Raw genomic sequence first — 13,658 nt, 5'->3', positions numbered from 1 at the left:
GAAGGGAAAGAGGCTTCTAAAATGCTGATTAGTTTTCCCTGGAACAAGCGGCCAGCTTTTATTACATATACATTTTTCACACAATTTTCTATTTCTGCAAAAAGACATTTTCAACATACTGTGTGCTACAGGCCAAATTCTATAGGCATACTGATATATCAATCCATATCGTATTGGCACTGATAAAAAGCTCCTGGCCACTGTATGCACCCTTGGGGAAGCGTGGGAGGCATATACCCCCTGCATTTGTGTGTGGGGCGAGGGCAGACTACACGCTGGGGGCTGTGCCCGAGGTGAGCGGGGCAGGTGAAGGTACTGAGAAGGGGGCTATGGCGAATTCTGGGATGGCTGTAGCCCAACCTGTAGCCCCAGTCCCAGTACCACCACTGCCCTGTCCCCACCCACTCTGAGTGCAGCTGTAGCTCAGCCCCCAGCCTGCACCAGGCAGCCCACCCTCACACTGCACACAAATCTAGGGGACACATGCCCCCAATGCCACCCCAGGGGTCTGTGCAGTGGCGGGAGCTGCCCCCTCCTCCCACCTCCATGCCCCCTGGATGAGCTGCCTGCAGCTCTGTCCTGTGTCCTCCACACCTCACGCTCTGGGCTGGGAAGCACCTGCCCCTACCCCAGCCCTAGCCCTACTCCCTTCCTCACCATGGGGACCTTGATCTGCCCACCCACACCCCTACCCTCTTCCACTGTCCTTCCTCCCCCTCCCAAACTTACTGGCAAGATGCTGCTCTGCAAGCTGCGAGGCTGCATATTGGTAATTGGATTGGTTTGGGCTGGTTAATAATTGGACATCAGTATTGGCCAAGAAAATCTTTATTGGTGCACCCCTACCACATTCCCATCAAACCCAGCCAAAGTCAAGGAAATGGTGGAAACACAGAACCAGAGTAAATCACTTTCCAAAGGCAACCCCATCTTTACTCCACTGAGGCAAAGGAGGGAACACTGGGAAGAACTTCACTGCCAGGAGTCCAACAGCTCTATCCTATCTGTTCCTGTATCCGCAGCAAAGTAACAAGACAATTGATACAAAGAAAAGCTTCTCTGTAAAATCAGCTTTATTAAGCTAACAATATTAATTCTTTAGTCGCTAAAATAACATTATTTAGAAAAGCGTTCCTGAAAGAAAATCTGAAACATTAACCTGTTATTTTGTTCAAAAGCATAAATAAAGTTGTTTATCAATCACTTATGCACATACAATGCAGCATTTCATGAAAGGACCAACTATTACTTTAAATCCAGCTTAAACAGAAAAACAACAGAAGACCCAAATCACTTTTTTGGAAAATCTCCCATGGCATCTACCTTCCACTTATATACTTAATTAAATGTATATATGCCTTAGGTACACAACTGCAACAAGCAAAATGCTCAAATGATAAATCACAGAATCACAGAAAACTAGAGTTGAAAGTGACCTTGGAAGATCATTTAGTCCAGTGGTTCTCAACCTTTTTTGTACCAGGACCCATTTGTAAATACTGATAGTCAGTCTCGACCCACAGCCCCTTACTCCCAACCCGTTGTCTCCCACCCCCAGGCACCAGCCCCTGGTCTGTGTGGTATGGGGAGCCCCATGCAGCCTCTTGAAGCCTGGAACTCTGCTAGTCTGCAACGGAAAACCCAGTTTCCCACGTTTTTCTCCTTTAAAGGAAAATCCATTTTTAGAGTTTGTTCGTGACCCTTTCGTATATTCTTGGGATCCATATTTGGGTTGTGATCCACAGGTTGAGGAACGCTGTCCAACTCCCTGCTCAAAGCAGGACCATCTCCAACTAGATCATCCCAGCTAGGGCTTTGTCTAGCTTGGTCATAGATACCCCCAAGGATGGAGATGCCACCACCTGAGCAGCCCGGTACAGTGTTTTACTAACCTCTCCTAGTGAGGAAATTCTTCCTAATATCTAACCTAAACCTCCGCTGCTGTGACCTGAGACCATTGCTCCTTGTTCTGTCATCTGCCACCACTGAGTACAGTCTAGCTTCATGCTCTTTTGAACCCCCTTCAGGTAGTTGAAGGCTGCTATCACATCCCCTCTTGGTCTTCTCTTTCCTGAACTAAATAAGGCCAGTTCCCTCAGCCTCTCCTCATAAGCAGGGATTCTGGTTTTCTGCGATAAAAACCCCCTCAAATTCTCTGATACCCACCCCCCCAAACCGTGGTTAAAATGAAAGGTTCAGCATACAGAGCTGGGGGCACAGGTCCCCCCAAGCCCCCAGGAGAATGTGCAGTGGTGGAAAGCTGGCCTCACCCCCTGGACAAGCCACCCGCAGCCCTGTCCTACTCCTTGCTGGGGCCTGGTGGGCACACATTGCAGTCCCACGCCCCAAACCCGCCTCCTGTGTTTGGCAACAGCCACCAGCCCTGCCCAACTCCCTTGCTATAGGGGCCTCAATCCTTTACCCCCTCACAACTTACCTATGGGAGCTGCTTTGCACACTGCCTGACTGCCCTCCTTCTGCTCTCCTGCAGGTCCCTGCAGGCTGGAAATCTGCCAGCCTGCAGATAGGTCTTTGTAAAACTGCAAAATCCATGGGTTTCTCTGTTAAAACGAGAAATCTGCGTTTTCCTCAGGTAAAGGGGAAAATCTGTGTTTCTGTCTGTTTTACTGTGGGAAATGGAAAACTCGAATCCCTGCTCACAGGTCTTGATCCTCCAGCCCACTCACCAGTTTTATTGCCCTCTGCTGGCCCCTCTTCAGTTTGTCCACATCCTTTCTGTAGTGGGAGGCCCAAAACTGAACACAGTACTCCAGATGTAGCCTCATCCATGCTGAACACAGGGGAAGAATCACTTCCCTTGACCTTCTGGCAATACTCCTACCAAGACGAGTATGCTGTTTGCCTTCTTGGCAACAAGGGCACACTATTGGCTCATATTCAACTTCTTGTCTACTGTAAACCCCAGGTCCTTTTCTGCAGTGCTGCTGCCCAGCCAGTCAGCCCCCAGCCTGTACCAGTGCATGAGACTGTTCTGTCTTACCTACAGGACTTTGCATGTGTCCTTGTTGCACCTCACGAGATTTCTTTTGGCCCAATCCATCAATTTGTCTAGGTCACTCTGACTCCTAGCCCCACCCTCCAGTGTATCTACTACTCCACACAGCTTGATGTCATCTGCAAACTTACTGAGGATGCACTCTATGCCACCTTCCAAGTTGTTGATGAAGACACTGAACAAAACCAGCCCCAGGATCTATGCCAGAGTACTCCACTTGATACCAGCTGTCAAACAGACATTGAGCCATTACTACCCTCTGAATCCAATGCTCCAGCCAGTTTTCTACCAACCTCAGTCCATTTATCCAGCCCATACTTCCTTAGCTTGCCTGCAAGAATGTTGTGGGAGACCATATCAAAAGCCTTGCTAAAAATCACAGTATATCACATCTACCTGTCTCTCTGCATCCACAGAGCCAGTTATCTCATCAGAAGAGGCAATCAGGTAGGTCAGGCATGACTTGCCTTTAGTGAATCCATGCTGACTGTTCCTAATCCCCTTCTTGTCCACGTGCTTAGAAATGGATTCCTTGAAGAACTGCTCCATGATTTTTACCGGGACTGAGGTGAGGCTGACTGGTCTGTAGTTACCTGGATCCTTCCTTTTTCTCTTTCTTAAACATGGACACTGTATTTGCCTTTTTCCAATTAACCAGGAACTCTCCTGATCACCACTGATTTTCAAAGATGATGTCCAGCAGCTCTGTAATCACATCAACCAAATCCCTGTGCTCTCAGGTGTATCCCATCTGGCCTCATGGACTTGTACATGTCCAGCTTTTCTACATAGTCCCCAACTTGTTCTTTCACCACTGTTGAGTACTCACTTCCTCCCCAAACTGTGGTGCCAGGTGCAGTAATCTGGGAGCTGTCCTTGCCTGTGAACACTGAGGTGAAAAAAGCATTGAGTACTTCACCTCCTGCATTCTCCATCACTAGGTTGCATCCCCCATTCAGGAAGAGACCCATACTCTTTCCCTGACCTTCCTCCTGTTATTGACATACTTGTAGAAACCCTTCTTGTTCCCCTTCCCATCCCTTGCTAACTGCAACTCCAATTGCACTTTGGCCTTCCTAATCTTATCCCTGCATGCCACAGCAATACTCTTATACTCCTCCCTAGTTATCAAGTTTCCACTTCTTATAAGCTTCTTTGTTGTGATTTAGTTTACAGGTTTCCCTTGATTTATGCGGTACATGAACACCGCATAAAGCAAACCAACTTTATAATGTAAGAAATAGGGATAGGTTCCCATGTTGGCTGCTCTCAGGGCCTTTCTAGCATGGGCTGGGGTAAGTACGGACAAGCAGGGCCCCAGGCAGTGTGGGGTGCGGCACTCACCCCAGCAGCCCTGGGAGTTGCTGGCGCAGGCCACCTGCAACAGGGCACAAGTGCAGCCCAGTGGCTACAGGGAGCTGGCATCGCCTGCTCCTGGGGCAGTACAGCAGGAGCTGGGATGAGTGGAGACAGGTAGAGCCCCAGGGGGTTTGGGGCACAGTGCAGCCCAGTGGCTACAGGCAGCTGGCACCAGCAGCTCCCAGGGCTGCTGCACCAAGGGCTGGGGTGAGTGCCACACCCCGCACCACCCTGGGGCTCCGCTTGTCTGCACTCACCCCAGCCTGCGCCGGAGCGGCCCTGGGAGCAGCCAACACCAGCTGCCTGCACCAGGGCATGGTGCAGCCCAGCAGCTACAGGGAGCTGACATCAGCCGCTCCCAGGGCAGCTGCAGCAGGAGCTGAGGTGAGTGGGGACAGGGGTGAGTGGGGATATGGCCCTTTCTCCTCCCCCCACACACTTACCTGTTTGGGCATCTATGCTGATCGTATACGAGCTAATTTACCTCACATATAACAATTTATGTCTATTAACTGCTTAAGAGCAAATTTGCATATAAAGAGGCTGCATAAACTGAGGAAACCTGTACTAAAGAGCTCCATGCTAAAGCCAAGCTGGTCTTCTGCCATACTTGCTAGTCTTCCTGCACATTGGGATGGTTTGTTCCTACACTTTCAGTAAGGCTTCTACAGCCAGCTCTTCTGGACTCCTCTCTTTGTCAGACTGGCTTCCCAGGGGATTCCACCCATGAGTTCCCTAAGTGAGTCAAAGTCTGCTTTTCTGAAGTCCAGGGTCCTTACTTTGCTGTTCTCCATCCTTCCTTTCCTCAGGATCCTGAACTCAATCATCTTGTGGTCACTGCTGCCCAAATTTCCATCTCCTAGTACATTCCCCGCCAACTCTTCCCTGTTTGTGAGCAACGATCAAGAAGAGCATGGCCACTCCAGCACTTGCACTAGGAAGTTGTCCCCACTCTCCAAAAGTTTCTGGGATTGCCTGCGCACTGCTGTACTGCCCTCCCAACAGATATCTGGGTGACTGAACTCCCCGAGAACCAGGATTTGTGATCAGGTAACTTCCGCTAGCTGTTTGGAGAAATCCTCATCCATTATTTCTTCCTCCTGGTCTATAGCAGACCCCCACCACAGTATCACCCTTGTTGCTGTCTCCTCTTACCCTAACCCAGAGACTTTTGACAGGCCTATCTCTACTTTCATACCAGAGCTCTGAGCAATCATATGGCTTTTACATGAAGTGCAAATCCTCTTCTCCCCTGCCTGTCCGTCCTGAAGTTTATAACCATCCATGACAGTGCTTTAGTCATGTGAGCTACCCCACCAAGTCCCTGTTATTCCAATCATGTCATAGTTCCTTGGTTCTGCAAGTACTTCCAATTCTTCTTGCTTGTTTCCCAGACTCCTTGCATTTGTGTACATTCACCTAAGGTAACTTGTCGATTGCCCTCTCTCAGGAAGAATGAGAACACTTCCCCTGTTGCCCCCTCCTACTTGCTCTTCCTCCAGGTCATCCACTTACCTCGGGGCTTTTGTCTCCATCCTCTGGTGAACCGAATTCAAAACCCTCCTCACTAGGTTATCGAGCCTGTCTGCAAAGATGCTCTTCCCTTTCTTCGTCAGGTGGATACTATCTCTTCCTAGCAATCCTTCTTAGAACAACAGCCATGGTCAAAGAAGCCAAATCCCTGCTGGTGACACCACCTGTGCAGCCAGGCATTGATCTGCACAATGCATCCATTCCTGTGTGGGCTCTTTCCCTTGACTGGAAGCATTGAAAAGAATACTACCTGTGCCCCTGTCCCCTTCACTCTTACATTCAGAGCTCTGTAGTCACTTTTGATCTGCTCAGGGTCTCTCTTGGCAGTATCATTGGTGCCCACATTGATAAGCAGCATGGGGTAGTCATAAGAGGACCAGATGAGTCTCAGTAATCCCTCTGTGATATCTCAGATCTGGGCTCTGTGCGAGCAGCAGCCTTCCCAAGACAACAGGTCAGGTCAGCAGATGGTTCCCCCGGTCATTTGCACAAGAGAATCTCCAACCACCACCACCCAGCACCTTTTCTTGGTGGCAGTGATTTCTATCCTTCCCAACTTGGGAAGGCCTGTCCTGTCCTCCTCCAATAGAATGTGCTCCTCGCCCTCTGTTGCTAGGACTCCATATCTGTTCTCCAGATGAACTGCTGCAGGTGGAGATGAAGATTTCTGCTTGCTGCCAGAGGTCACAAGCTTCCACTTTCCTGGGAGTCCATGTTCTCTCCCTTCTCTAGTGTTTCCTCTGGCAGTTCTTCCTCCAGTCCCAGAGGTCTCCTCCAGCATCGAATCAATGAACTCCTCATGGCAGAGGATGCTTCAGAGCCTCATCACCTCCTCCTGTAGCTCTCTGGCCTATTCCCTGAGACACACCAAAAGGAAGCACTGTTACAGGCACTTTCCCATCAGCCCGTCATTGGAAAAAACCTACAAGCCACAGGCCCCACAGCACCAAACCTGGACCTGGAAGGAAGCCTCAGTGGCAAGTGGTCCTGCCTGGACAAAGACGTCACAGATGCAAGCAGAAACAGTGGCTCTGGTATTACAATGGCCTCCAGCTATTTCCCTGGGTCTATTAATCTAACTCTTCTTTCTTATTCCCTTCTTCCAAGCACACCTTCCCTGGCAAACTTGACTAGAAGCTGGCCTGTTTACTGTTCCTTGGCCTCAAAGAGTTCCTTTTCCCCTCCTTCCTCATACCAGGCTGAAAGGCTCTCCCCTCAAATGTGGAGTTGGAGGGGGGGCAGAGGGGGAGAGGGCAAGGGGGGCAGCAAACTGATCTGTGAGCTGACCAGCAAACAGCTTGCCCTTTTTGCTGCCTGCCTGATCGCTTGGGGAGTCTCCTTTTACACCCTGCTGGGTCTGGACTGGCTCTGCCACCGTGTTAGATATTCTCGCAGGCACAGGCAGCAATCACTTAGCTAGCAACACTCTCAACTTCTCACAGCATGTGCCCCAAACATACACAGTCCACCAAACAAACACTCAGCAAGTGAAAGGCACAGGCAGCTCTGGATCACTCACCTTCACTGGGCAGGATCTGCTGCCTTGTGCCTGGCTTCTCTTTCCCTTTCCCCTCTTGCTCCCAGCAAACTGTGTGCAAAGTGCTCGCCCTGTTTGCTGCCCCTGTTCACTGGCTCCATGGTCGCTTGGAGAGTCTCATTTTATGCCCTGTTGAGTCTGGACAACCTTGTTTGAAAAACAAGCAATATGGATAACAAGATACCACCACAAAGGGTTTTTTGTTTTGGAATCCTGCTTATACCTTGATATAGAATAAGATAGGTCCACCGAACTTTAGAACACACTACAAGTTGCATCTAATTTACTTAGGTTCCAGAGGGTGGAGGGGCTGAGGTTGTTTGTCTGAAGCCAGGAAGTTTGGATGGAGTTCTGCTGTGAGCTGGCAGTGGGACTAACTAGTTAGTTTAGCATGCAACATTTTTTTTTGTAGAACAAATCAAAATATTCACAGCACTTACAATTCCTAGCTATACATTTGCAATGAGAAGCAGGCACTTTTGAAAGTTCTGGCCCTGGTCATTTCCCTGTGTGGACTGGCATAAAGCTAGTACTTCCCTCCTTCAACAGCATCATTGTTTATGTGGATAGACTTTTTCTTATAATGACACTTTATCCTTTATTCCCCTGACCTGGATGCACTACAAGATATCTAAGAGGGATTAAGGGAGTATTTTAGGTGCCACTCATTAATATTCTCATCATCCGCATTTAGCATTATTAGCTAAATAGTAGGCTGGGTCCCTAAAAAGTCCCAGCTGGTACAACAGCACTTGAGGGTTGAGAGACAATAGCATTTATTTCCATGAAGAACTCTCCGTGTTCCATCACATCCTACATGATTAAAGTAACATGATTTAGACTTGAAAAACTCTGTGGACTAACAGAGGTGAAAGAACTCGAAAGTGATCATCATCAACAGTCCCAACAGTTACAGAGTAGGCAATGTGTGAAGTACTCTATTATCATAACAATATTAGTATTTTTGATGATACGGATCAAAAGGACATGCTTACGGCAACAAACCTTTTCCCTGCAATATACATCCAATGTGTTCTCCCGCACACTGAAGTAATCTCTCTGGGAGAACTAGTCAGTGTTCTTGGACAGTCTCCAGACCGCTATAAAAACTCTGTTTTCCACAGGGACAGTGGCACTAACAGGGATGATTTTGCAATGTAGTGCTGTTGTCAACTATACACACTGAAATTCAAAAGCAAGGTGTCATACACAGGTTTCTTAGTCACTCAGTTACAGTTTAGACTATGATAACAATTTCTCACAAATCGGTGTAGCTCATAGAGTTTACCTTCTCTCTGGTTCTTTCTGGCAAAGCACATGGGAATAGCCTCTTTATATGCATCTGCCTCATGGTCCAATACCACCTCCAAATGCTGACTACTGCTACCATTTCTGCTCTGTTTCCACACCATCAAGCAATAAACTCCATACAACACGAGAACCTGAAGTTTCAGATGTGAAAAAACTACTTGTAACCTTTTTTTGCCCCCCTCACAGGGACAAGACACTATATCCCTAGGCAGAAGAACATGGAAACACTGTTAAAAAACCTCCTCATAATCCTTGAAGCAGATGACTGCTGCTTGCAGCACAATGAACCAACTGCCACAATACACTCAAACAGGAATAGGCAAACTCTTAGGTGCAGATATATACGTAAGGGTGTACGTTGTAGCCGTGTCCATCTAAGGACATAGGCAGACAAGGTTCTTTGGGTGAATCTGATATCTTTTATTAGACCAACTTAAATAGTTGGACAACAATTTTTAAGCAAACTTTTGGGTTCAAAAACCCTTTGTCAGGCTGAGAAAGTTTCAGCAGTTGGTGTGTGCTGTTCCTGGATGGAATGAAAAGTAAAGCAGACAGAGGCTGGTCTCGTCTGCATGCAAGACAGGCAGTCAGATATCATGGGCAGATGCATAAGATAGGCAAGATGTATACAAGATAGATGAGCCTATGCACTCCACTTCATCAACCTTCTGGATCCTAAAAATCATGGACTAAATATAGAGATTGGATTTATGACACAATCTGCCTGACATCGGACTTCCCAGGTACTTCTGCACTATTCATCCCCCTTCTATCCCCACCCACCCAGTCTCTCTCTCTCACCCATTGGCTCCTCAGTCTATATCTTCACTGACTGCCTATTTTATGTGCATAGCAACCCAGCCTCTGGCTTCTTTACTTTTCATTCCATCCAGGAAGAGCACACACCAACTGCTGAAACTTCAAAAGCCTGATGAAGGGTTTTTGAACCCGAAAGCTTGCTTAAAAATTGTTTTCCAACTATTTATGATGGTCTAATAAAAGATACCAGATTCACCCAAAGAACCTTGTCTGCCGACATATACGTAACAAATTATGTCATGGCTGACAAGTTGTCATTTTGCCAGAAAAAAAATTAGTAAAAAAACATAGCTTTAATCATTCACCTATTAGATGCAGCCAAGATTATAGACAGCCTAATGTGTCTTAGTATGGTAGGTTTTTTTTTAAATTTTAATATTCTTTTAGAATTATTAAGTACATACTCCACTGGAGGACTGAGTGGCTAAAGGGATGGGTTATGAAACCTGGAACTTTACTTCTTTCAGCCTCTACCTCACATCCAGTTTTCTTGAGTCTGTAGTGACTAAAAATCCTTGCTGTCTTTGGTAGTGTTGGAGTGATGTTGGAGCTGTGATGGACCAGGAAATGAGAGGCAAGGATTTTTCTGGTGAGATCAACATCACCCTTGCATCTTGCCTTCTTTGGCTGTTTAGTGGGGCATACGAAATGTTGGTAGCCTTAATTCATATTACAAAATACTTGTTGGTAGCATTAAGAACAAGCCAAGCACTAAATAAATACAGATAGTGAATTATTTTTTAACTACTAAAGGTAGTTCTTCCAAAATAGGGAGAGGAAAGTTCAAGAAATATTGAATAGCTGGTATCTAAACTTCTGTTGTTCTGTTGGTACAGAGTAGATTTAATTTCTTAGGAATATTGGTCCAATATGCTCAAAAGCCCCAACACTTTGCTTACAGGAAGATTCATGGCACTTTTTCACTATTTTACTAAAACAAATTTGAAATTGCCAGCTTATATTAACTACTCTGTATAATAACTGGAGACCATGTATATCAGTTCACCTTTTTACCCTGTTTGCTAAGTTAACATCATCAACTGATTTAGATCATATATAAAAAATAATTACTTGAAATCTGGCACATGATTATTCAAAGCAGGTGCAAAGAACAATTATTAGGAGATAATACTTTGGATGCGACTGAGATGGTTTTAAAATGCTAGTAACATTTTAAAAAATTTAAATCTTCTCTAAGTATACAGTATATAATAATGATTAGAACATCTTCCAGAATTGAGCACCATACAAATGGTCTTTTATTATGTATGTAATACTTTAATACAGAAGGGCTCAACCTGTAGCCCACAGGCCAGATCCAGCCCCCAGAGCTGCATCATGCAGCCTGTGGGGCTCCCTAGGGGTATGAGGATTTGGCAGTGGGGGGGCAGTGGCAGCCAAATTTCTGAAACTGTGGGGAGCCCCATGGGCACGATAACTTGACCCTGCTTACTACTGGGTGCACAAGGCCTTGCAGAGGCAGCACAGGATCTGATCCTGGCGTGCTGGGCCAAATCCCAGTACACTGGGCTAGGCTGAGGTGTTGTGAAGCCAAATCCTGGTGCAGTCCAATCTCTGCGCACCTAGCTAGTGGAGATGGCACAGGATCGTTTGTGGAGTGTGGTTACAGGCAAAGGGGGTTCACAACCCAATCCTGGTGCCCAGGGCCTGATCTGGCTCACAGACCAGCCCTGAACCATTCATCTGACCCACGGAGCCAAAGGGTAAAGCACCACACTGCTTTAATGTCAAGTAAACTTAAATGTTTCAGTTTCGTTTTAGTCCTTCAAAGAGTTCCACATTCTCTCTACCAAGATTTCTTTAAAGGAAGTCTGGCTAATTCCCAATTTTGCAAAAGACTCTGAGGCCCATAAATCCTTTGCAACTATAAGGACCCTAAGAAATGTCACCATAAAAAGCCGGAATATTAAAAACAAAGAAAAGAAACAGGTATTTTGTTGAGGAAACCAAAGCATACCTTCTTTTCATTATGGTTTTACTATGGGGCAAAAATACCATTTTTTATTAATAAACCTGAAAACCTAACAGAAGTGCACTGTAAAAAAATTGTGTTTGCTAGTCTGAACTCTTTTCTGATCTAACGATTTTCAATTTTTTACTCCAAATTTAGACAGTTTTTTCTAGTTCAACTAACTGCATAAAAGGTTTTAAATGTTAAAGTTCCCTCAAACTAAGTTATTTATTGCAAGGGAAAGATGTTTAAGAGAGAAAAAACAATATTCCTTGTATTTTAAAAGTTATTTTTGCTGAAATTTTGCTTAACAAAGAAAAGAAACCATCTACCAAAACACACAAAAAAGCAAACAAAAAATCCAAAAGCCTTGAATCCCTTGGCTGCAATCAGACATGGAAACCTGTGGTCCAAAAGAACTTTTGTGAAATGTATGCTTAAAGTAAAAAGAGAAGGTTCAGATAAAACTATGGTCACAACCCTAAACAACGGTGTTCACAATAAAAGATCATTTTTCCAAATTATACATTTTAGCTCTCTTTGTCATTCCATGCTAGATTTGTCAGGGTGCATCACCAGGTCCTGCAAATTAATAAAGACAACCATAATTAAATAGAACAATGCTTCACAGAAAATGAAGAAAACCCTAGCATAGGGACCTTAGAGGTTTGATCAAGTCTGTTAGCCATGGCTGACAAATGGAAAATCTACTACAAAATAAATGGCTTCTGTTCTTTTCCCCCCACAATTCTAATTTTACCTGTAAAGTTGCCAAATATTGTAGAGGTGCGAATAAATGGCTTGCTATGCAAAAGCTGCATATGTGCACTCACTTTAAAGTTCTAGTGACAAACTTGTAAACATTTATACAGAGGTTACTCATGCAAGTAATCCCACTGATTTGACAACATTACTCATGTGTTTAAAATGACACATGTGCCCTACTGCTTGAAATGTGGGCTGAAAGCATGTCTTGTGAATAGATGCAAGGCAACCTTAATAATCTCTCACAAGTCTTTCACTGTTGTTCAGGGACAGAGCTAAAGAGGGGAAAATCGGTTTCTTGATAAGTTTCTGCCATGCTGAGCTAACTCAAGAGGCAGGCTAGGCCTTTTGGTACAACAAGCAACATACAAGAAAGCTTTAAGAACTGAAACAAAAAAGTTCAAACCTGACACTCCCCAGCATGACTGGCTCAGTGCAGCAAGACCCTCCTAACTGAAGTAAAGGAGGCAGTCAGTTTGCATACTGAAACCAAATACAACTATTGTTTATATACTATATGGACACAATCAAAAACCAGTGCCTGCAAAAAGACTTGATTCTAGCAGAGAGCCACTCAATGTTTCCAACTCCTTACTTTCCCAAGAAGGAAACTCACTAGCATGGTCCCTACCTAGATGTAAGGAAAGAGGAGGATAGGGTTAGAAAGGTCTCAACAAGCCTCCCACAGGAACCACGTTGCGAGCGGTGAAGGCCGTGCTGATCCTGACCCTATTTATAAGATGCTGCTGCTTGTCTGCGGGTCCCTGAGAAGTCTCAGGGGGGCTCCAGCCATGTGAAGTGCCAACCATCCTGTTGTAAAAGAGGCAGGCTGGACCCCCTGCTCCTCACTGTGCCCGGTCAGAAGCTGGTGAGTCCTTTGGAAATACCCAGTATGGAACAGACTCTCTCAGACACAACCTTTGGCCACCCCCAAAAAAAATTTAAAAAAGAAGAGAAAGGAAAAGAGAGCGGCTATGCCCTGAGCGGTGGCTGGCACAGGACTCACAGGTGTGGAGGCACTCGGTGACGGTGGTGGGCTTGATGAGATAGCCTTTACAGATGTAACAGGTGATGTGGGGGTTGAAGTCTTTCACCAAGTGCTTCCTCTGCGCAGCCATCCGTGGGGCGGGCGGGCCGGGAGGCAGCGTCGGGCCGGGCTTCACCAGGGCTGCTGCGCCGCTCGTGGCATGGGGGGCGATCCCGCAGCTCCGATCAGCAGGGCGTCGCTCCCGCGGGCCGCTCGGCGGCGGGGCCAGGTGCGGCCATACCTGCGGCACAGCGGGGAGGAGAGCGGTCAGCTCAGGCGGGCGGCGGGGCCGGGCCGTGTCGCAACACTTGGCCGGGGT

At 46.4% G+C, this 13,658-nt stretch overlaps 1 protein-coding gene across 2 annotated transcripts in view; it reads right to left on the bottom strand.

The window, feature by feature from the left end:
- Positions 1-13,601, bottom strand: part of PCGF5 (polycomb group ring finger 5) — a 46,479-nt gene extending 32,878 nt beyond the window's left edge. For both annotated transcript variants that reach the window (XM_019502595.1, XM_019502597.1), the window contains exon 1: positions 13,319-13,601. In XM_019502595.1, coding sequence (XP_019358140.1) covers positions 13,319-13,430 — 112 coding nt within the window. In that variant the 5' untranslated portion in view covers positions 13,431-13,601. The remainder of the gene's footprint in view (positions 1-13,318) is intronic.
- Positions 13,602-13,658: the final 57 nt, after the last annotated feature.

The sequence above is a fragment of the Gavialis gangeticus genome, unplaced genomic scaffold, assembly GCF_001723915.1.
Source record: "Gavialis gangeticus isolate Ggan-Ray unplaced genomic scaffold, GavGan_comp1, whole genome shotgun sequence".
NCBI classification, from domain to species: domain Eukaryota; kingdom Metazoa; phylum Chordata; order Crocodylia; family Gavialidae; genus Gavialis; species Gavialis gangeticus.
This window is presented reverse-complemented; position numbering and strand designations above follow the sequence as displayed.